Below are 25,341 nucleotides of genomic sequence, written 5' to 3'. Positions count from 1 at the left end.
TAACAGACCATGTGACCTGGACAATCCAGCAATAGTCTACCGTCCTGTTCACTGATGAGTGTCGGACCTTCCACAGAAATGATGGTTGCCAGCGTTGATGGAGAAGGCAAGGTGAGCGGAACGCTGAGGTCAACCTGGTCCCAAGGTTCTTTGGTGGAGGAGCAGCAACAGTCTAGGCAGGCATCACCAGGTTCTTGTCGATGGTCCAGTTACTTCGCGTTCTTACCCCAGAGACGTCATAGAACCATCATCATCCCCCACTTCCACCAGAACACCCTGAACTTCCTGTTGATGGATGATAAAGCTCCACCACATGGTGCCAAAATTGTCACAGCTGGACTTCAGGAAGTGGGCGTGGCCTCACATGGTTTGGCCAGCAATGAGCCCTGATCTGAACCCCATAGAGCAGGTCTGGGACCAGCTGAAGATGACACTGGATGATCGGACCCCCAAGTGACCTGCAGAACTGCATGTAGCACTTGTGGAAGAGTGGAATGCCTCAGAACAACATCATGAGGTTAGTGAGGAGCAGGAAACGCCGCTGTCAAGCTGTCATTTCAGCAAATGGTGAAAATACCCGCTATTGACGTGGTCTATGTTTGATATGTGGGGGATCTTTCTTATTGTCCTAATTTTTGGGGCAATAAATATCAAACTAATGAAAGCACTCTCTTTTCATTCATTTCTAGTTATATCAGAAGAAACTTTTACAAGTTTCACTAAAATTCAGATAGATAAGCAAAACACTCATGTAAATAACAACATCCCTAACGTATTGTGAGTAATGTTTCTTTTTATTTTCAGTTGTTTGAAAACTTAGAAATGATCACGACTGTTTCTGTTAACAGGAGGAAAGTAAAGAATGACAGGAAATTGGTTCCAAACCGTGAAAGTGTTCCTTTGAGCCAGAGGTTCTTCTCTCTGAGCCTCTGCTGACAGCTGAGCCTTCCTCAAACACTGAGAGCAGAAGATCAGATAAACGCTGTGCACTCACACGCTCATCTTCATCATTTAGCGCAGGCAGTCCGTGTTTCTGCTGAGACATGGAAGTCAAACCATCTGTGCTGCTTTGGTGCACCAGTCCTCTCTGACTTCTTTGGTTTCTCTGCCTCAGCGTTCTTCCTCACATCTCCTCTTCTCTTCTTTCTCCAGCTCTTCCTGTTCTTGGGCATCCAACTCCTTAAGTTTCTTCTCCACATCCTCAGGGATCTCCACCTCCATTAGATTTTCCATTCCTGGCTCTGGCTCGTCTCCTATCAGCACCTGGAAAAGCAAAAATCTAGATCCATCAGCTGTTCTTTTTTGAAGATTTAAAAGCGACTCTTGGCAGTTTGATCAAGAGTTTGTTGCACTTTTATTTGCTTGTGTGTTAATATGCATGCTGGGTATTCAAAGTTGAGTTTCTGTTATTATTAAATTCATATTTATGTTTCCTCTATGTCCATAGGTGTGAACGTGAGAGTGAATGGGTGTGTGATGTATGTGTCCCTGCCACAGACTGGCGACCTGTCCAGGTTGTCCCCTGCCTTCGCCCATAAGTGGCCGGGATAGGCTCCAGCAGCCCCGTGACCACGAAAGGGATAAACAGAAGAAGATGAATGAATGATCTCATCCGCATTCGTGAGAATGACAACCAATCCTGTGTTCTTCACAATCCTTTGTTTTTGTGTTTTAGGCTGTTTCAAGGGAAGCCCACCCCCCCAGACACTGAACATCATGTTCCTGGCCCAGTGTCATCCTGACCAACTAACAGCAGTGAGGACCACAGTCTCTGACCGATAAAGTTCACCCTGTGAAATCAACTCCACAGACGGCGCCCCGCACCATCTCCTAAATGAAGAACTTCATGAAAAACAGAACACAGTTTGTGTTTGTGAGTCTGATCAGATGATCAGCAGCACATGAATGAGGTGCAGCAACATGTCAAACTCTGTTTCCATGGAGAAGAGGAGAAAGGCTGCAGAGGCTCTAAAATGTGAGAGGATGTCCATCAAATTGATGTTAGACATGTGCTGGTCAGTTAGAAGATGAGTACGACAGCCTCATGAGTCAAAATAAGCAACAACTGACAGACTACGGGAAAATCTTCACACTGACAGACATTAAAGTATTAGTCCTACTTGAAGACGCCAGGCCGACGCCCAGCTGTCCTCTGAGAATGAGCAACTTTTAACTAATTATAAATAGGAATTAAAAAAAAAAACAATTTTTAGAACATTTTCTCAGAGCCCCGGCCATTTCTGTAAATGCAACAGGAAAAGGAGGAAGAAAAGTATGAAAAAAGTTCCTTGCAGGTGAAGATTTGTGAAAATCCAAAAACTCAGAGTTCAAAGGAAACAAAAATAATAGTTTTTTTGTATTTCTAGTAATTTATACATAATTTCTTTGTAAATTTTGCAGAATTGTGCATGGTTTTTGCTAGATGTATACGCATATTTGTGACTTTCCACCGGTGTTCCACGACCGTCTAACAGACTTTTTTCACACATGTACCTCTGATGTATAACTTTATATTGTGTACATGGTGCAATCACAATAAAATGACATTATCGACGCATGAATCACTTTTGAATTGCATACAAACAGCCCAATAATCACACACGGTTCATGTTCTAAGTTCATTTACATGTTTTTTGCGTGGTTTATTTGTACTTCTTCCTTGGTTTTAACGTGGTTCATTTGTGACACATCTGTGAACAAAAAGACCACAATTGTCTCACTTTTTCCACGTATGTTGACGTATGACCAATTTTCATCTGTGCAATATGCACAAAATGTACGTAGTGGCTGTGTGACACGGCCTTTACGCTGCAGGAAATCAATTCCTCAATAATTGTGATTAGAATCTGGATCTATGGAAAGTCCTATGGGGACCTGCTCTGGTGTCTCAGATCATTCCTACCTGGACTAGCTTTTCACATGCAGCCGACACATGGACGTCCTTCTCCCAGAGATGGAATTCCCTCGCTATGGGATAAACCTTTTTGTCCCTCAGCGCCTTCCGTCCGGCTCTGGTAGCTGTCAGCTGTAAGGAGATGAACAGTGAGGAGCTCCACTGGAGGACGTTTAATCTGGGAATTGATCTGTTTCATACCAGTAGCAGAGCTTCCAGAAGCATCTTCCTGATGTCTGGGTCTGCCTCTCTTTTCTTGTCGTCAGGGAGATACTGCAGGTCCACAGGTAGACCTGAATATCACAGCGGCATCAGTCAGAAGAGAAAAGAGCATTTTCCACATGAGTGTACGGTCAGTGGGCTGTCCTGAACACACACTCTTTGCTGCTGGCATAAGAGCAGCAGGCATAAGGCGGGGTGATCCTCTAGGATAGTGGTCTGCAACCATCACCACTCAAACAGACATTTGGATCAGTTTCCCACAGAAATGATAACACAGGAAGCCGCAACCAATGAGTTATATCGCTAGAGGAGACACGCCCGCTTGGGAAGCCTGGTCAACGGTGGCGGAGCGCGACGCCATCTTGGTGAGGTATATATATATATATATATATATATATATATATATATATATATATATATATATCATTTGTTGAATAAGAGAAACAGTCAGCCTTATTGAATCAATAATAAATATTAATAATAAAAAATCAATAGTAAGTTAATAATAATAATAAATAAATATTAAGTCAATAATAATAAATAATAATAAATAAATAATAAGTAAAAAAAAGTTCTCTTGTAAATGTGTAGCTAAATTCATTTATTTATTCATTCATTTTCACCGTGTTTCCCTTTCGGGGTCACGGGGCTGCCGGAGCCTATCCCGGCCACTTCAATCATTCATTTAGAAATATCTAATTTGATCATTAAAATGAATGAAAATGCTTTTTCATTTTCTCCTTTAACATCGCTCATTCTGTGACATAATTAAAGTGAAAATGCAAAGAGGGGATTGCATTTGCATTTTCACATCCACCCCGCAAAATCTGTAGCAGTATTCAATCCCAGTCAGCATTTCCAGGGGGGAGGCGGGACGATGACGTCAGTGCTCACTCGGTGTGGCTACATGCTCTGTGCGAGCCAAGCCTGTCTGATCAGTACAGCCGGAGTCTTCGTGTTTGTGTAAAGTGAAAGAAGGTGCTTTGTAACATTCAACGCTCCGGAGGATGCTTCAGACCTCAGTCCGTCTGTCTGTGTCTCCCCGGAGAACCGAGTCTCTGAGCAGAGGAGTAGCTTTGAGGCGGCTTTTGAAGGCTGAAGTGGCGCTTCGGACAGTCCTGAGAAACCGTGCAGTCATCTGAATTTGTGTTTCCAATCGTGTCCAGAAACATAAAGGCTGAAGTTTTTCCCACATATTTACAGCCAAGATGCACATTGTGGCATCGCCTGCAGTACGGAGTTTAAATGCATCAGAAGCTTAATGTTGTTGTTGACCCGTATTAGCCGGATCCTAAAGCCTTCTCCTGAATCTTATGTTTGTTTTATTTTAATCGATACAATAATTATAAATCTGGTTTTATTTTTTCCCTCTCGGGTTAATGCAGGACAGCAAACTTTCAGACTCGGTCAGAGAGAGAGATGGAAAACCGCAGCCTGCAGCGCAGCGGCCGTCATGCCTGAAGCTGAAGCAGAGACTCTCTGGGAGAATCTCTGGGAGGAACTCAAACACGGAAACATGATTATGATGTAGAACTCTTTAAAATAACTAAACCTGATCTCTCCACATTCTCCGTGTCTACCATACATTGTACGTGAGATAGTTAGTGACACAGACACCGCTCCATGTAGTGATCGGGCTAAAAACATTAGCTGGTAGCTCCTCCCACACTCGGCCTGGTGCGTTCACGGAGCTCCAGTACATAGAAGCTTGGCAGAACTCCAACAGCCACACAGTCCGGTAAAATATTTTCATGAGAAAATAAGAACTGCCAGACCGACCCTAAAACCACCTACGTTTTGTCAACTCCCCTAAAGCCATGTTTACCCGTAAGTTTAGAACCAAAACCGCCCAAAACACTGCTGGGAGGGCAAAGAGCGCAGAAGAACAGTGAGCATTGACGTCATGCCCCCCCCCCCGGAAATGCTCTCTGGGATTGAATACTGCTACAGATTTTGCGGGGTGGATGTGAAAATGCAAATGCAATCCCCTCTTTGCATTTTCACTTTAATTATGTCACAGAATGAGGGATGTTAAAGAAGAAAATGAAAAAGCATTTTGAAGAATTGATTTTTCATTTTAATAATGAGTCATTTGATGCAGTTACATTGTGAAAATGAAAAAGTATTTCTGTGAATCCATTTTAATTGTAAAATTAGACATTTCTAAATGAATTTTGTTACACATTTACCAGAGAATTTTTTGAAAATGAAATGTCAAATACCATTTTCTTATTATTTTAATTAAGTGACAGAATAAGCGGTGTTAAAGAAGAAAATGAAAAATCATTTTGGTGGATTGCGACAGACTGGCGACCAGTCCAGGGCATCCCATGCCTACGCCCAAGTGGCCGGGATAGGCTCCGGCTACCCCGTGACCCCGAAAGGGAATAAACGGTTAAGAAGATGAATGGATGAATGGATGAATGAATTTTGGTGGATTGCTTTTTCATTTTAATTTTGAGTCCAAAAATGCAGCTTCATTTTGAAAATGAAAAAGCTTTTCTGGTTTTGACTTTTATTTTAAATTATGCTACAGAATTGCTTCAATAGCGTAAAGCATGCCACCGCTAGAAGTGGTTCTTTACCGGGGTTTGATCGAACCCTAGGGGTTCTGTGAGTCGGTCTCATGGGTTCGGTGGAGCCTCTGCCGCGGAGGTCAAGACACATCGATTCATCATGTCTGTACGTAATTGTATGCCCTGCTTGGCCATCACTGGCTGCAAATGATCACGTGACATTGCTTGGCCAATCAGTGCTGCGAGAAATTAAGCGCACTCAGGAGTGATCCAACATGTGAATGTTGCCGTGATTACTTTCTTCCTATTTTAATCGATACTAACTGTGTCGGGCAAAAAAAGAAAGTGGTCTGACGAATATGCACAATATGGATTCTCATGTATCACGGAACGGGAGTCAGCGTCCTATCTGCATGATTTGCAATGCAAAGTTGAGCAACTCTAGCCTCGCACTGGCAAAACTAAAGGAACACTTCGTGATGCTGCATGGAGATGGGGAATATAAAAACAGAACGCTTTCTGAATTCAAGGTGAAGAGAGCCAGATTCGATAAGGCCACTATGCCTGCTCTTGGATTTTTTCCCATTAACAAACCAATCCTCACAGCATCATATGAAGTTGCGTACCTGATCGCAAGGCAGGGCATGCCACACACCATTGGTGAAACACTTGTAAAACCAGCTGCGTTAAAAAGGGCGAATCTGAGGAGAACCGTTCCATCAAAGAAACCCTCCTGGATCTTCAGGTGAGGAGCATGAGGGACAACCTAGTGATCTCGGGGATTCCAGAAGAGGCAGGAGAAGACCAGGAGACCGCCGTGAAGTCCTTCATGGAGGCCCACCTGAAGCTCCCCAAGGAAGAAGTCCAGAAGATCTCCTTTCACAGGGTTAGGCGGCTCGGAGGAAAGAGGCCAGACAACCAGCGCCCGCATCCAATTGTGGCTAAATTTGAACACTATAAACAGTAGGAGCAGGTAAAGAGCCGAGGCCGGGAGCTGAAAGGAACACACTTCAGCGTGAATGACCAGTTCCCGGTCGAGATCCACCGCCGTCGGAACATCCTCTTCCCGCTGAGGAGGAAGCATCTCTCTGCTGGAACCCGTGCCGTGGTTGTCGTGGATAGACTTTTTGTGAACGGCAAGCTGTTCCGGGACCCAGAGGTAACACCCTGGCTGTGCTGAAGGCTTTCAGAGGCGCACTGACATCTGCGCCGCCCAGAAGAAACCCGCAAACTAATTTAATTGAATAGGAAATAATCGGATCATCAATAATCCACACCTCTCAGGAAAACTGTTTTTTTTCTTCCCCTCTCACATTCCTGTTTCTGTGGTTGTTTCGTTGTTTTTGTTGTTTGTTCTTTCTCTTTCCCTCTCTCTTTTCTCTTGCCCCCCCCCCTCCCCTTTCCTCGTGTGTGAATCAGGTAAAGGCAACGCAACCAAGGTGAGTTTTTTTTTTATGCATGAAACGGGCGCAAACGCATAATAGCGCGCACAAGGGCATGCACACGCAATCCCGCACACACACGTTGATAAACTGCAAAAAAAATCTCATTTAGGCTCACATAGGACATGCAGCTCACAGCCAGGAAACGTTCAGCAACAACGCACAGCGCTTTTCGGTGCAGCAGACATGCACAGCGGGCACGCGCACACGCACTGGACCACGCACTATTTAGCCTTGCACTCTCCCGGTTAGAACAGCTATGAACAGTCTTAACATCGTTAGCTGGAATGTGCGTGGATTTGGCTCTGGGCCAAAGAGATTGAAAGTGTTATCTCACCTGATTGATCGATATAGCCTTACTGCAGGAGACCCATTGTGTAACCCATCTCACCAACTCCTGTGCTGCTCACGATTTCCAGTCATGTATTCTTCTCGTTATAATTCCAAGCAAAGAGGAGTTGCGGTTTTAATTAATAAAAACATTACATTTTCCCATAAGGATACAGTTACTGACCCAGAAGGTAGATTTGTAATTATTAATATATCCATTCAGAATAAGGACTATTGCATAGCCAGTATCTATGGCCCGAATGTTGACGACTCTTCCTTCTTTCACAGATTCTTCACCTCACTCTCGGTTCACTCTGACTCCACAATCATTATAGGGGGAGACGTCAATCTGATTCTGGACCCTGAACTTGACAGACTCAGCACAGCAGCAAACCAGCGTACATGGCAGTCTGCATGTATCCTACAGCAGTACATGAATGATTCGGGTCTCTGCGACGCGTGGCGCTCATGTCATCCAAGCACTAAAGGGTTCACCTTTTTTTTTCTCCAGTTCACCACTCACTCCCGTTTAGACTATTTATTAATCAGTAAATCTCTTTTAAAAGAAATTAAAAGTTCCAAAATTCATCCGATTATTATCAGTGATCATGCACCAGTCTCTGTAAATATTTCTAGGGAAATATCCACACCCTCTGGTACAACCTGGAGGTTTAATACGTCTCTGTTAAAGGACCAGGAATTTATTGAATTCTTTAAAAAAAGAGTGGGCAACCTTCTTAGAATTCAACAATACTTCCGATATTTCACAGTGTATTCTTTGGGAAACAGCAAAAGCAGTCATGAGAGGGAAAATTATTTCTTATTCAACGCATAAAAAACGCAAAGAGGAAACAGATTTATTAGAATTAGAAAATAAAATCAAAACCCTGGAGACTGCTTATGCTGCTTCTGCACAGGAACACATTCTGGGAGATCTGAAAAATTTAAAGCTGCAGTTAAATGACCATCAATAAACGAACACAATTTCAAATACAAAGGCTACGACTTGAAAGATTTGAAAACTCTAATAAATCTGGCAAATTTTTTGGCTAATCAGCTTAAAATTAACAACTCTATTACGGACCAAACAGGAAATGTCACTCATGACCCGGTCAAGATTAATAACGCATTTGAAAACTTTTATAAAAACTTGTACACACCACAGATCAATCCGTCAGAGCGAAGTATTGACTCATTTCTTAATAATGTAAACCTACCCAGGCTAAATGAGGATCAAATCACAAACTTAGACTCTCCGCTCTCGTTGTCTGAACTTCATGAAGCTCTGTTACTTATGCCCAATGGTAAAGCACCAGGGCCTGACGGCTTTCCTGCTGAGTTTTATAAAGAATTCTGGGAACAACTGGCACCAACATTTTATAAAACGGTCCAATTTATTAATGAGAGCCAATCACTACCACCTAACATGAACTCAGCCAACATAATTCTTCTTCTAAAACCAGACAAAGATCCCACTAGTCCTTCAAGCTATCGCCCTATTTCTCTAATCAATGCAGATGTAAAAATTATCTGTAAAGCACTAGCACAGAGAATAGAAAAAATTACTCCTCACATAATTCACTTCGACCAAACTGGATTCATCAAAGGCAGACACTCGGATGACAATGTCCGAAGACTTGTTAATATAATAGACTTTGCCACCATTGAAAACCAGGAAATGACGGTACTATCGCTGGATGCTGAAAAAGCTTTTGACAGAGTTAATTGGAAGTTCCTTAATGCTGCCCTCCATAAGTTTGGTTTTGGACAATCATTCATCAATTGGATCAAAATATTATATCACAACCCCAATGCATCAGTTAGAACTAATAAACAGACTTCAAACAGGTTTTTTCTTGGAAGAGGAACCAGACAGGGCTGCCCACTCTCTCCTTCTCTTTTTGCTATATTCATTGTGCCTCTAGCTGCAGCAATAAGACAGAATGAGAGCATTATAGGAATAAAAACCAAACACAGCCATCATAAAATTAGTCTTTATGCGGATGACATATTACTGTTTTTAAGGAATTTACATTCTGTAAATGAAACAGCAACAATCATTAATGAGTTCTCCTCCATATCAGACTATTCCATTAATTGGAATAAGTCTGTTTTATTACCACTCAACAGGAATGCGGAACAAAGACTCACAATACCAGTTAAATCAGGAAATATCAAATATCTAGGTATCAATTTTTCCCCCAAACTATCAGAACTGGTGCAGCTAAACTACAGCCCATTACTGAAAAACATACAGGACGATCTAACACGCTGGACCAACCTGCCTCTGTCCCTTATGGGCAAAGTAGCCACGGTAAAAATGAAAATCTTACCTAAAGTTAATTATGTCTTCTCAATGATTCCCACACAACCGCCACTAAAATGGTTCAAAACATTAGACTCATCCATATCAAGCTTTTTATGGAACGATAAACCTGCAAGAAATAGTCTAAAAACTTTAAAATCTGCAAAAAGCTGTGGAGGCTTAGAACTACCTAACTTTCACAATTACTTTCTTGCAAATAGATTACAATACATCTTAAAATGGTTAAAAAATAATCCAGAAACCAACTCATGGTTAGACTTGGAACAGGCGTTATGTGGAAAGATCAACCTATCAGATCTGCCATTTATTAGCCAAACAGTTAAAAAACAAGATTGTTCCAAAACTATTCATATAAATGCCACTTTAACAGCCTGGTGGGAATTTCTCAAAATGTCAAAATCATCAATTCAACCGTGCAAAATGACACCCATCTGGATTAACCCAGACATCCTTGTAAACAAAAAAATCATTCACTTCCCAGCTTGGCAAGCAGGGGGCATACAACAACTAGAGCACATAATTATTGATAGAAGATTCATAACTCTCCAGGAACTTCAAGACAAACATGGAATAAATAACTTGGAATATCAGCAACTTAAATCAATTATTACTAAAAAGTTTAAATACAGAGACGATTTGAAGCTACCAGATGTAGTTACCACTCTGATTAATTTCTCAATGAAAAAAACTCTCTCCAAAATATACAAACTTTTATGTAATTTAGATAATAATATTTCACTTCAGACAACAAAATGGGATGCGGATTTGAGCATCAGCACAGATGAAAGTTTTTGGTCAGAACTTTGTCTAAACACCTTTAAACTGACAAAAAGTCCAAATCTGCAGCTAATCCATTTCAAAACTCTTCACAGAATTTACTACACTGGACAGAGGATGTTCAAGATGGGTCTCAGTAACTCAGACATTTGTGAGCACTGTGATAGTAATCTACCCGACAATTACATGCATGCACTATGGTTCTGCACGCCTGTCCAGGCTCTCTGGCAGCAGGTATGTGCCGATCTATCAGTCTGGCTTAAGGTTTCAATCACGGCTTCACCGTCACTTTGTGTGCTTGGTGACATTAGTGCCATCGATGTAGAAAGAGGATTAGTATCTATCATTTTCATAACTCTTTGTATTGCTAAAAAAACTATTTCAATAAATTGGAAAAACAAGAAAAATATAAATATAAGTCAACACAGAAATCTGCTGCTTGATCATATCAGCTTGGAAAGAATGTCAGCCCAAAGTTCAAGTAACTTTGAAAGAATTCTGTCTCTCTGGTCTCCCATAGCTAACTCCATGACTTAGGGGGTGGGGGGGCCTGGTCGTCGCTGCTCCTTGCCCTTCTGCCGTGGTTCGGGGTGGGGGTCGGGGCCTCCGGTACCTGGCGGGGGGTGGTGGGGGCTCCGTTGGTCGGGGGGTTGGGTCCGGTGCCTGGGTGGGGTGGGCTGGGGCGCTGCGTGGTCCTCTGGGCTTGGGTGTGGGGGTGCGTGGTGGTGGTGGTGGTGGTGGGGGGGGTTGGTGGTCTGGCTTGGCTTGGGGGGGTGGTCCCTTTGCCTGTGCTGGGGGGGGTTGGCGGGGGGCCCTGCTCGGGGGGGGGCAGCGGCGCTGGATGGGCTGCCCATCTACACCTGGGGCTGGGATCAGCCCTTCCCTGGCTCTGGGACAGGACGGGACAACCCTCTTGGGACCCCCGGTCGCTCTGGGTGTCATCCGCTTCGGCTGCGGGGTCTTGGGTGGGGGGCTTGTCAGCCCTGTCCTGTGGGGGGGCGTTCTGGGGGGGAGGGGGAGCCAGCTATTGGTACGGGACATGGGGGGTTGACGGGTCGGGGTCTCCACTGAGGCAATCGGCGGTAGCCCCGGCTGGTTGGCTGCCTCGGTCCCGTCGAGGCCTGACCAGAGCTCTTCTAGGGCCGGCGTTTGGGGGTGGGGGCCAGGACTTGCTCCGGGGGGGGGGACGCTTTCTGGCTCCTCTCTTTCTGTGTGGGGTGGGTGGTGCTGGGCCTGGGGTGTCGGCGCCTCCGGGGATGGGGCCCCTGGGCTGGGTGGACCTGGCCCCTATGCTGGGGGGGGGGGCTGGGAGACAGTCTACCAGCTGTCCCCAGCTTACCCCCTTCCTCATTTAACCTCATATTAGGGTGAGGGGGTGGGGGGTTTAGCCTGCGATGCGCCTTGGGGGGGGGGGCTACTTGGCAGTGGTCCCCCTCCTATGGATGCCGTATGGAGTGGCCCCCCGCTCTTTCGGTTTTATTTGCACCTTAGACATGTAGGGCCCTTGGTAGGGGGGGGTGCTTGGACATCACTGCCGGCAAGCAGCAGATGTCCTCCTGGCAAACCTACCCGCCAATTTTAACCGCACCTTAGACATTTAGGGCCCCTTGGTGGGGAGGGTGAGGGGACATCACTGTGAGTAATCAGGAGATGTCCCCTTAGTGCCCTACCCGCCATTTTTAACTGCACCCCCCTTAGTACATACACCCCTCCCCCCTCAATATATACATCCCAACATAAACAAACACACACACATGCACACACACACCCTCTCAAACACACGCACACACATTTTGCAAGGAAGGTGGAACCTAGGACCATCTGTCCCCTACCCCTTCCCTGGTGGGGGGTACGGGGCCCTTGGCAACAGAGCCGTGTCCCCTGGGTGCCGGTTTCCTGGGCCCGGCGGTGCTCTCTCCGTGCGGGGAGGGGGTTCACATTAAACCTGAGGCGGGGGTGTTCGTGTCCCTGGGGGGTGGGTTCTGGTCCTTGTCCCTGAGCGCTGGGCCCTGCCAAAATTCCAACTGTGGCCGAGCTTGGTCGCGCCATGTTTACAACACCCCTTGTTGGCCCCCTTTTTCCCCGGGGTGCCCCCCTTCTGGGCGGGGGCGGCGGGCCCCTGCTTTGCTCCTCCCTGGACCAACCGTAGGCCGGGTGGGTGGCTGCCTGGAGTGCGGAGCGGGTCTCCCTTGGGGGGTCCTGGCTCGTATCTGGGGTTGGGGTGGGGGGATGCCCGGAACTCCTGGGTGGTGATGGGGTGCTCGTCTGGGGCTGTGGGCGCCCTTCTCCGGTGGGGCCCTGCGTTGGGCTCTCCCGGCGGGGCTGCTCTCCTGGTTGGGCTGGGGCGGCGCTCTCTTTCCCCCCATGCCTCCCTGCTCTCTGGCTCTGGGGGCCTCGCGGCGGTCCTGCTGGCCCTGGCCTGGATGGCGGATTTGGTCGCCCGGGGAGCGGTTGTTCCCTGCCTGCTCCCGTGTGGCGTTGGTGGGGTTCCGGCTGCCGCTGCTGCTGCAGCGGGGGTCTTGGTGTGGGGATGGCTGGGCACTCTCCTTCCTTGTTTACACATTCCTCCATCCATTTTAGAAGAACATAAACACTCACCTGAGCACAGGTGTTAGCTCACCTTTGCACTAATAGTTTGCATGATTGAATGAATGAAATATTTCACACTAGTTGGTTTTAAGGCATAAGTATGCGTGTGTGAACACTATCTGTTTTGTGTACATGTTGACATGTGGACAGCTAGCAGGCCCCGCCCTTTTTGTACTACATTGGAACCTTACCGTAATGATAAACAACCAGTAAACTTGTTGCTTTATGCTGCTTCATGGTCTTATTCCCCCCCCCTTCTATTATCACCCTCCTACCCCCCCCCCCCCCCCCCCCCCCCCCGTCTAACATCCCTCTCTCTTCTTCCCTCCTTTCGTTTTCCGTCCGGTCCAACACCAAAGATTTTCAAACATGGTTGAAATGAATAAAGAAAAGGAACAGACTTTGCTGTGAAAATGACATGAGAGTAGCACTTGCCAAGGTGAGGCCACGCATATCTGAACTGCTCTCTCAAAGGCAACAGCAGAAGTCACACTGATTTGCAGGTATGTCATTTGTTGTTAGTTCATGCACTATGTTGGTTTTGTTCTGCACGTTTCAATTCGTGCACCAGTAGAAAAACTATATGTCTTGAATTTGAAAAAATCATATCTTATTTTACACTAAAGTAGGGTTTGGTGAATGCGCATGTGAAACTGGTGGGGTTTGGTAGCTCCAACAAGGTTAAGAACCACTGCTCTAGAGCATTGGAGACACCTTCCATGGAGTGATGAATCACACTTTTCCATCTGGCAATGTGATGGATAAGTCTGGGTTTGGAGGTTACCAGGTGCCAATGGTGCATTTCGGACTGCAATGTGCCGAGTGTGAAATTTGGTGGAGGAGGAATTCTGGTGTGGCCTGTTTTTTCAGGACTTGGGCGTGGCCCCCTAATTCCAGTGAAAGGATCTCTGAATGCTTCAGGACACCAAAACATTTTGGACAATTCCATGCTCCCAACCAGTTTAGAGCGGGCCCCTTCCACTTCCAACATGACTGCAAGCAATGTCCATAAAGACATGATTGACAGAGTCTTGCCTGCACAGAGTCCTGACCTGAACCCCATAGAACACCTTTAGGATGAATTAGAGAGGAGACTGAGAGTCAGACCTTCTCCACCAACATCAGTGTGTGACCTCACCAATGACCTTTAGGAAGAATGGTCAAAAATTCCTAGAAACACACTTTTGGTAATATAGTGTATATCCAGGAAAATACGGAAATGCAACTTAAGTACACAAATGGATTCTAACGACACTGAATTGGAACGCCTTAAAGGTCTCTCACCTTCATTTTCCTCCTCCGTCAGCTCCTCAGGACCAGCCAGCGGCAGCAGAAGGAAGGGCAAAATGTCCACAGCATCACTAAGCAGCCACAGGTGATTAGCTAGAGGAGAACACCAGGACATCAGACCACTGACTCACACAAGAGGCTTCATACTAACACTCACACAGACAGACGCACACAGACAGACTCACAGCAAGACAGACCAACTGGGGTCACGTGATGATGGCTGACTGAGGTACGTGTTTTTGTCGTGCTCCCTCAGTCATGCTGACAAAACTCATCCATGCATTTGTTACGTCTAGACTGGATTACTGTAACTCCTTGTTAGCAGCATGTCCTAAGAGTTCCTTAAGAAGTCTCCAGCTTGTTCAGAACGCAGCAGCTAGATTGTTAGCAGGAACTAGCAGAAGAGATCACATCACTCCTGTGTTAGTTTCACTTCACTGGATCCCAGTTGATTCTAGAATCAAGTTCAAGATCCTCCTGTTAACCTATAAGGCCTTACATGGAATGGCCCCGTCCTATATCAAAGACCTCATAGTCCCTTACCATCCAAACAGAACACTTCACTCACTAAATGCAGGACTGCTTGTGGTTCTTAGAATTAGTAAAAGTACAGTTGGAGGTAGAGCGTTTAGCCACCAAGCCCCTGCCTTATGGAATAAACTCCCAGCTCATGGAAGAGAGGCCGACTCAGTTTCTACATTCAAAGTTAGACTGAAAACATTTCTCTTTGGACAGGTTTATTGTCAGACTAGTTAGTATTCAGAGATTATTTAACTTAATGTTAATGGGTTTAAATTAAACTTAATAACAATAATTATTTGTTTTAAAGGCTGCTAGAAGTTGAAGCTGGGGTAACTATGGTGCACTGGGGTTCTGTCCTCTATTCTTATTGACTTCTACTCTCCTTCTCTCCTCTATTCTTGATCATAATTTATCATTTAGTTCTCCATGCCTCTGTTTGGTGCAGTGATTCATGTATTGTCCCTCTTTCCCTCTTTCCCCTCCTGGCGAGTGGGAGTTCTTCCAGATTCCAGTTGGCTCATCCGTGCTCCTGTACCTGACCGTGTACCTCCTCTCTGGCTTGCCTCTACTACTGCTCCTACCTACTGCTCCAACCTGGCTGTGGTTCCTGTCTCCGGGTCGACTCGCCCCCCCTGACTGTCCCCCCAACTCTGTCTGGATGAAGCTCATCTGCTGGACTTTATATATGTAGTTGTAGATTTAGATAAGTTAATTTTTCTCTATGTGGTCTGGTAAATAGTCTGCCCGTCCTGGGGGAGGATCCCTCCTTCATGTGGACACCCCTGAGGTTTCTAAGTTTTTTCTCGGAACCCGTTTTTTTAGGAGTTTTTCCTTACCGCGAAGGGGGGTCTAAGGGCAGGGGTGCCAGTTTAGCTTGGTCAGTTTGTTGGTTCAATTTAGTATTTTCCTATTGAACTCTATGTATTCATGATCCTTTTGATTTTATGTTTCACTTTTTCAATTACCGATACGAAGACTATTGAGACGACTGTTGTTGTGAATTTGGGCTATACAAATAAAATTGAATAAAATTGAATTGAATTGAAGACTCACACAAAGACATAGAAACACAAAAACAGACTCACACAAAGACAGAGTCACACATATGTTGTTGTAAAACTGCTGTTCTATGTGTGACGAAGCCAAACTTAGTGGGGGGTGCAGAAGAACCACTGAGCTTTATAATGAGGCCTCAGTGTTAACAGTTTGTTCATGTCTGCAGCTCACAGATGACTAAAGGCCACTAACACGTCAATCATGTAGCTCATCACAACAACCCAACAGCCTGAACTAACCCAGACTAGAAAAACGTTTTTACAAAAGCTCACGAATGAGGCTTTGATTTGAACCCCTGGACTGGTCTTAGCCCCTCTGAGGGGCTGAATGTGAGAGTTTGGGTCAGGGGCCGGAGCTCAGATGTTAAGGGGTGGCTTTAGTGTGAGCGAAGTGGAGGCGCTCTGCACGGCGCCAGATTGGCAGATGAGTGTGTCCACGTTGGTTTCCTCACTGTGGTCAAAGCAGCAGTTGCGCAGCGTGCCTACAACTCCGCCCCTTCTGATGACTGATGCCTGGTACTGCGTGAAGGGCAGCAGCCTTTGGAAGACGCACCTGAAGCACACGAGCATCATTAGCTTAGCAGAGATAAGCTACATCACCTCAGGTCAGAATGCCACCAAACACTGGATTTATGCCCTTACTCAGTAAAAAGATAGTCTGGTGGATCAACAAGTTCAAAACCTTAAACCTTTATAGTTACACAGCTGAACCCCCACAGTTTGATGCAGACACAAATGTTTGGATCCACCTCCGTTTGAATGAAAACAAAAGTTTCTCTCTTGATTTTTGTAGGAAACTACAACAATATAATAATAAAATAAAGTAGCCCCAGTGGGTTTCTCTCACCTGTCCCTGTCCATTAAAGTGTGTCTGGCCTCGGGCAGCTGGGTCAAGTTGGATAGCAAAGGACCCAGGTAGTGGAGGTTAGCCTTCGCATTATAACCTTCAGTGCAGAAGATATCCACCAGTTTAGCCAAACCAACATCCTCCTGCAAAGCCTGAGAGCAAAGAAAGACATTTCAAACAGCTGGAGGGAGGCTGAACATTAAAATCCAGTTTATTGTCATTTCTTATAAGTGTGAGGCAGCAGGGAGAGTGGTTCCAGCTTCTGTTGGTGGACTTTATTCAGAAAGGCAGCAACAAACCATCGGCACATGAGGAGTCTACTGTTTGAGGGACGAACTACATCCAATTGTGCATGGAGGAGATCAATAATGGTCTGGGCTAGCCAGAAACTAGGGGTGCAACGGATCACAAAACTTATGGTTCAGACATTTTTTTGATCAATAAAATGAAGAAAAAAAAATTGCAAAAAAATAACAAAATAAAAGACTACAAATTTTTTAAAGCTTCAAAACAGAGATTTAATGAATCTTATATAAGGTACTTCAACACATATACACATAGACACAAATGCATCATAACATCAATATATTTGCTCATTGAGGCCTTTTCATAAAAACAAGACATTAATGAGATATTTGAACTGAATATACTTCTTTATATCAAAGATGCCCATATAAACAAATGCTTTGAGACATTGCATCTTGAAAAATCCGTGGACGTTAGACTACTGCTATAAAGCCCCTCCCACTGGTTCCAGTCGAAGCAGCTGCTCCTCACTGGGAGAGTCTGACTAATGTCTAAAGGATTTCATAGAAACATGCAGGGACGTTTTTGTTATTCAAAATATATAAACCTGATCTCTCATCATCTGCGTCCTACGTGATGAGGTCGGAAAAGCTTTTGATGGAAGCTCTTCCCACATGCCGCAAGAGCTGCAAGTTAACACACTTTTGGACAAACGTCAAGCAACAACTTTGACATGTGTTAAAACAAAAGAAGTGTACATGAATTTGACGCACGTATTGTGTTCTGTGTAGATGGACAATTGATTTAAATCAGGGGTTCTCAAACTGCGGCCCGCGGGAAGATTTTGTGTGGCCCTCAATAAAAGAGAGCCAGAGCAGGTTCCTTTGAGCAGAAACGTGTTGGCGAGGAGAAAAGGTGGACAAATTTTTACTTTGTCGTACCTCATGGATAAAGTCATGTCTGATTTGTAAACAGGTAAATGCAATGCTCAAAGTATTCAATATAAATCGTCATTATGTTACAAATCATAAAACCTACGACAAATTTACCGGCAAGGAGTGCAACAATCAGCTCTAACAACTACAAGGAGGCTGTGCTGCACAGCAGATAATGTTTACAAAAATGGCTAAATCCAGTGAAGCTGTGACAGAAGCTAGCTTTGGAACTTTGGAAATGGCCCAGGAAAGCAAGCCCCTAAGTGACGGGGGCTTTGTAAAAAGAATAAATGCTGAAAGAAGCTGACATTGTTTGTTTATCCCTTGTGCTATCTTAGATGACCCCCCCCCCTTCCATTGACGTGTTCTCCCTACCATGACAAAGGTGGATAAAGGTGGAAAGATTTCATGTAATCCATGGACACCAGTGAAGATCACAAATCATTGAAGAAAAAAGGTTCAGAGCACTGTCTAGTGGGTCTAGATGACCCAACTCCCAAAGTCAAAGTGCCTAGGATAGCACAAGGGTTAGAGCAGTGCTTCTCAAATAGTGGGGCGTGATGCGATTCCGGGGGGGGGCACGCACTAGTAGCGGTTTTAGGCACAGGCAATACAGGCTATTGCCCAGGGCGCAAATTTAATGGGGGGCAGCAGCGGCTACATGCTAGGAAAAAAAATCTGCGCCACTGTTGGTTTCCTGTTATCTGTTCTATAACCGAGTTTGTAACAGCCTGAAACTGTGAACTGCCGTCCCTGCAGCTGCTGTCTGTGAGAATGGGAGGGGGCTCAGGCTGCCAGGTGGAATGGCGCATGGAGCACAGCCTAGATTGCACAACACCATGATCATCACTGCCTTTAGATGTCTCATCTCATGATTCTTTATGAACTATTGTAGACATTTTGATGACGTGTCTTTATTTTCCATAAAAGTATTCTTTGTCTGCCTGTGGTTTAGTTGGTGTCAGTATTTGACATACAGACTGCAGGTAATGCAGGAAAACAGCTGAACTTTATGAGATCATAAATAAACAATCATCATTTAGAAAATAAATCAGCACAATGTTTTAATCTATTTCTTCAGACTAAAAGTGTTAAATATATTGGTGCTGCTGTGTTAATGTTTCAGATCAATTTAGATTTAATATTATTTATTGATTGAATTATTTTTGTGTGAGATGTGTGATTGAGGATTTTCCACCCTGCGACAGACTGGCGACCAGTCCAGGGTGTCCCTTGCCTGCGCCCAAGTGGCCGGGATAGGCTCCGGCAACCCCGTGACCCCGAAAGGGAATAAACGGTTAAGAAGATGAATGAATTATTTTTCTCAGCATCAAATGGTTCAGTTGGTCAAAATGTTTCTAGTTTAAATAAAGAATGACAGATTTCTTTTTATTTTAGGCATATTGGTAGGAATCATATTGGTCCTACTTAATGTACCTATGTTGGGTCAACTTAATGCATTTAGGTTCAACCTAAATAATTTAAGTTGATTTAATTTAAATACTATTGTTGGACCCAACTTAACTTAAAATTGTTGCTCACTCTAAAATGAAAAAAGTTGATCCAACTTAAATGACTCATTTCAATTGGTAACATGTAAGTTCATTCAACTTAATTTTTATATAAACATAAAGTGCCACTATCTGTCACACACCTAGGTGTGTGACATTCGATCTCCGCATTTGACCCCTCCCCTGGGGGAGTGGTGAGCTGCAGACAAGCCGCGCTCGGGAACCATTTGGTGGTTCAACCCCCCAATCCAACCCCTTAATGCTGGGGGTCAAGCAGGGAGGCACTGGGTCCCATTTTTAAAGTCTTCTGTATGACTCAGCCTGGGTTTGAACTCACGACCTTCCAGTTACAGGGCAGACACGTCTATTCAACTCAATTCAAAATGTTGATCCAACTTAACTTTTATGTTTTTTTTCTTTAATTTTGTTCATTTTTCTAAAGTTTCAATCGTTGGGCCTTGTAATCACCTTGTCAAAGACATGAGTGACCCTGCAATGTCTCGCATTACAAGGCAGGAGTTCACGTGTCGTGACCTCTGTCTTTGATATTGATACATGCAATGTTTTCCGCTCAAGGGGGGTTGGTCATTATCCTCTCCCAAACTCTAACTCATGGTGCAGAAAAAAATAAACATTACAGTTTAAATTACTAGTTAAATCAGAGTAAAACAGCCAGACAACAAAACACACGGACAAAAACTCACATTTAAAATCCCAATCTGCCCAGACAGGTAAAGAAAATGGTATCCCATAATTCCTTGCGCTGCCTTACGTTATGACGTCATGACGCATTGACAGCTTCACACCAAAGTTACACCAACTTAATTAAATTAAGTTGATTAAAAGTGAAATAACTATTTCAGATAACTACGTGTTTTTCTTAAATTGAATGAACTCAGGATTTATTTTCACCAAACTAAATAATTAACTTAGATCAATGTAAAAAAGTTAAGTGCTGTAAATAATTTGAAAAATGTTGTTTCAACAAAATGAGACTATGCCCTCATTAACTTGCGAAGAAGATGGGTCCAACGTGGGCGGGGTCAACATTCTACAGTGTTCAGGCATTCTGTGACGTTGAGCGTTCCTCAGGCCGCAGCCAGGTGTAGTTGAGGAGTCTCGCATAGACGCCTGATATCGTGAGGTTATCTACAGGCATGATCCAATTCAACGGTTTCATGTTGGATCAACATGATTGAAATGAGGAACTATTAAATAGATTATTTTTTATCTACAATCAACATGATTCATTCATGTATGAATTCCAAACATAACATTTTCTGGTTGAAATGACAAGTTACATTTTCGTAAATTTTACTGGCTGGTATTTCCTTTTTTGAGGGGTGCCGGGTTGAAAAGAGCCTCCATCCTCCAGACTTTCTACAGAGGGACTATCTGGAATTCACAGCAGAGTGATGCAGCAGAGTGAAGATCATTGAAATCCATCCCCACACACACACACACACACACACACATTCAGGAGGCAGGAGTGGAAAAATGGCAAATTCTGATCCCACCCACCCCACCATGGACTGATCCCCTGGAAGAAGGTTCCACAGACTCTGCTGAGGAACAACCAGACTCAGAAACTTTCACTTCTCAAGACAATAAACGACACTATTTCAAGACTATGACTTTGAAAAGCTAATACTGAAACACCCTTCACATGAAGGTTTTTCTATAAAATACATTTTATTGATCAGATCATCCAGTACTGTACCTACCTGTGTATCTACATACAAGTTTCTTTTACCAAGGAAAGTTCCAGGTGCTTTAAATTAAAAATATTCTTTCGACACTCAAAGGGTCTGGATTCAAGAGCAAAAAAAACGAAGCTTTAAGCAATGAGGTTCTTTACCCCTTGTGCTATCTTAGATGAACCCCCCCCCCTTCCATTGACGTGTTCTCCCTACCATGACAAAGGTGAATAAAGGTGGAAAGATTTCATGTAATCCATGGACACCAGTGAAGATCACAAATCATTGAAGAAAAAAGGTTCAGAGCACTGTCTAGTGGGTCTAGATGACCCCACTCCCAAAGTGCCTAGGATAGCACAAGGGTTTAGAATGATTAAGAAAATACAGTGCTGTTTATTTCCAACACTGCTGCAATGTACTTTTAGACAATGGCTGCTGAATTAAACAACCAAAAAAACAATGAACAATCTTCATCAATCTGCCTATGTCAGTTCAAATTAGGGATGAATCGTTTGGACTTTCTCTGGTGCCGGTGCCAAACCAGTACTTTTACAATGGTTCTGGTCCCAAAACAAGGCTTGAACAGATGCTTTAAAAATGAAAAACACAGCAAAGGCACTGCCGATAATCATGACTAACCACATAACCCAACGTTTCATCCAAATAAGAAACAAAGGAAGGAAAAGGATGGAGACCTGTGGCACCAGGACATGACGTGGGACAGAGAAAGGACTTCAGCTTTCATTTTCCTGTCCTTGTCTGGTGAAACGCTGCAAGATTAGAAGTGTTGCTGGGTAACAGCCGCCACTCGCCTTGAATACCGTCTTGCAGGTCCTCTCGTGACGTGTCAGGTTAGACAGGATGGTGCAGATCTGATCAGAGAACAGGTAATCTGGATCCAGAAGCTTCTTCAATAGAACCGGAAGAACTTTACCGTCTGACACTAAAACCTGGGTGAGACACGAGACACTTCACAACAGGGTCCAAAACATTAGCCAGCTGGAACTTTTATTCCAGGTCTGACCTGATGCAGAGTCTCATCAGCTGACAGGTTGATGATGATGTGGTAGCAGTCCTTCGCTATAGCAACAGAGATGTCAGAGGTCAGCGCAAAGAGGGCGCTGACCAAGTCCGGTTTGGACCGTAGGAAACAGCACCCTTCCCTGAAGGCAGATAGAAATGTTGCATGGAACACAGCATTGAATGGAAATGGAACCTGACTTCAGAGAAAAAGAAAGCTACATTTAACAGACGTTTTTACCCCGAACATGGATTCACTGTCTCAGGTGTTCCCACACACCAAGCCAGCTCTGCTGTGTAAATATTGTTTGCCCTTAAAATGATTCATGGCCAAAAGAGGCTGGGGGCCTCATTCCAACTGAGAGCCTGTGGAGGGAGTTGACAGTATGATTCCCAATAACAGCCCCAACACATTACAGCCCTTGGGGACCAAAGGAGCAGCAGACTCTTCAAACCTGGTGAATACCTTAAGGAAACCTTTGACCTCAGTCACTGATAACAGAAGTACAGTACAAGTATTGAGGTGAACCTTTATTTATGACAAATCCATATTTTCTGCTGCATTGTATTCTTTAAAAATCAAACAATGTGATGTCCTGGATTCTTTTCTCACATTCTGTCTCATAATTGTATCTATGATAAAGATTACAGACCAAAGTCATTTTTTAAGTGGAACAACTAGCAGAATCCCAGACTGACAATACTTTTTGCACCATTAAGGGTGACAACTGTAGATCAACTCAGTTTTTGCTCAGCTTCTCTTTTAGAAAAAGATGTCTTTATTGCTGTAAAGAGAAACAAATGGAAGAGCTGCCATTAGGCCTGCACAGTGTAAAAATCAATGAAAATTGTGATAAATGATCATCTTAAATGTCCTCAAACTATCTTATGGCAGCTTGAAGTGTTTAACGAACCAAATAAATCCCTTTATGCATTTGACCAATCAGATGGACTCCTTTACATCGTCGACCAATCAGAAGGACCCCTTATATGTTAGATGTTTGCCTCCTATGTAGACAGTGGAGTGTAATTTGGGTTAATAAGTTGACTTATTTGAATTCAACTGTTGCAGAGAAATGGAAATGATGTATTTAGTTGTTCTGCTATTTGCTAATTTATCGCAGGTTATATCGTCATCACAATATTGAACACTAATATTGCAAATTGCAAGTTTTCCTCATTTAGTGCAGCTCTAGCTGACATCTACCCTCCTCTAACCATCTGCCCTGAAGCTCCAAATAAAACAAAAACATGTGACTCTGCAGCAAAAACATAGAGCTCACTATGATGCTCTTCCCAGATTTGCAGGCTTTGTGCAGATGCATCAACCCATACGTTCATCACCTGCTGGCAAACTGGTCACTGCAAAGCTCTCTAGCTGGCTTTATCTGTATGAAAAGGACTCGACAAAAGCTAATGGCTTCATTCCAGAAAAGCTCTAAGGGTTTGAAGACACATGAAATCATTCATGAATGTGTTCTTTGGACCTTAAGCAGCAGGTGGGAACACTGACACCACCATAGTCTTCATCACCTGCTGGCAGACAGTCCCAGGATGTACTCGGTGGCCTTGGCCTTCACATCGGGGCGGGTACCAAGGGTCAGGAAGGACAGCAGCTCTGCAGCTTCACCATCACTCAGCATCTTCTCCAAACCACAAAAACGGGATGCTGATGATGAGACCAATGCAAAACGTTCATAACCAGCACAGCTTTCCTCACATTCACTACTCTGGTGACGACGCTGGAGTTGGCTTCCTATTCACAGCTTTCGATTCGTGAGGAAAGAGTATTCCCCTGCATTTCAAACTAAGACCACTGACCTAGGAGGACCGACCGTGTCCTGTTCAAAAACCACAGGACCAGGGCTGCTCAAGCCTGGATAAATGATTAAAGTATCATTTAGATAGTAAAGAATACATGAAACACTTTCTGATTTGTGAAACCTTCATCTGATTTTTGAAAATGTGAAATATGATGAATTCGGGGGGCGGGGCTTCAGTAATGTGGCTCTCCGCGCGCTCTGTCTACAAGTTCTCAAACTGTGTTTCATCTAATAGAAGAAGAAAAAAACTACGGCGTCACGTGTGTGGTTGAAAGGTAAGAATAAAAAAAATAAAAAAGGAATCCAGCGATCAAGACTAAAATTTCGATCATCGATGAACATGCAGGTGAAGCGCACTACCTTAACGACAGCAGCTCTGTGACACACCGCGCGGCGCTGATCCCCACTTCCGGGTTTCTTCTTCTGATGGAGCCTGACGTCCTCCAGCGCGTTTACCGCCCTCTCGTGGCCACTGCATGAAACACATTCATGTTGTCCGGGCGGGGGCCTTTTAATATGGAAGCGATTATGTAGCATAAATAAAAAGCAAAGTCAAAACCAGAAATGCTTTTACATTTTCAAAATGAAAAAGCATTTTTTGACTCAAAAATATAATGAAAAAGCAATCCACCAAAATGCTTTTTCATTTCCTTCCTCCACACAGCTTATTCTGTCACTTAATTAAAATTAAAATGAAAATGGTATTTGACATTTCATTTTCAAGACGTTCCATGGTAAATGTGTAGCATAATTCATTTAGAAATGTCTAATTTGACAATTAAAATGGATTAACAGAAATGCTTTTTAATTTTCAAAATGTAGCTGCATTTTTTGACTCAAAATTAAAAAGAAAAAGCAATACTTCAAAATGCTTTATCATTTTATACCTAAAACCGCTTATTCTGTGTCATAATTAAAACGAAAATGCAAAGAGGGGATTGCATTTGCATTTTAACATCCACCCCGCGCACCTTGTCACAATATTCATTTCTTAAAAGCATTAGCAGAGGGGAGGCGGGGCGATGACGTCACTGCTTTCTCTGTGTGTCCGGCTGCTGACTGACGCACACCCACGCACCAGTTCTGGACACCACTGGAAACACAAATCCATATGATGGTTTCTCAGATCGTAGCAGTATTTCCGCCTTCAGCGATCATCGGAGCTTCGCGCTCCGCTATGCGAAGGCAGCTGGCGGTCCGAAGAACAAAAGCTTGTCCGCGGTGCATCAGGAGGAGGACCGCAGAAGGCGGACATGCTGCTATGTAGTCCTGAGAAGCTGTGGAAACTCATCAGAAGTTC

At 44.1% G+C, this 25,341-nt stretch overlaps 1 protein-coding gene across 1 annotated transcript; it reads right to left on the bottom strand.

Annotated features, from left to right (window-relative positions):
• Positions 1 to 773: 773 nt before the first annotated feature.
• hgh1 (HGH1 cochaperone) lies at positions 774 to 24,533 on the bottom strand. The gene is made up of 10 exons (XM_004086121.5): positions 24,402 to 24,533; positions 23,752 to 23,887; positions 22,223 to 22,361; positions 22,011 to 22,148; positions 16,810 to 16,961; positions 16,415 to 16,515; positions 14,380 to 14,478; positions 3,095 to 3,186; positions 2,903 to 3,025; positions 774 to 1,263 (listed from the first exon to the last, which is right to left on the bottom strand). Exons 2-10 carry the CDS (start codon positions 23,859 to 23,861, stop codon positions 1,111 to 1,113), a joined length of 1,107 nt encoding a protein of 368 aa, XP_004086169.1. The 5' UTR covers positions 23,862 to 23,887; positions 24,402 to 24,533; the 3' UTR covers positions 774 to 1,110.
• Positions 24,534 to 25,341: the final 808 nt, after the last annotated feature.

The sequence above is a fragment of the Oryzias latipes genome, chromosome 5, assembly GCF_053564925.1.
Source record: "Oryzias latipes strain Hd-rR chromosome 5, Olatipes_Hd-rR_3.1".
NCBI classification, from domain to species: Eukaryota; Metazoa; Chordata; class Actinopteri; order Beloniformes; family Adrianichthyidae; genus Oryzias; species Oryzias latipes.
This window is presented reverse-complemented; position numbering and strand designations above follow the sequence as displayed.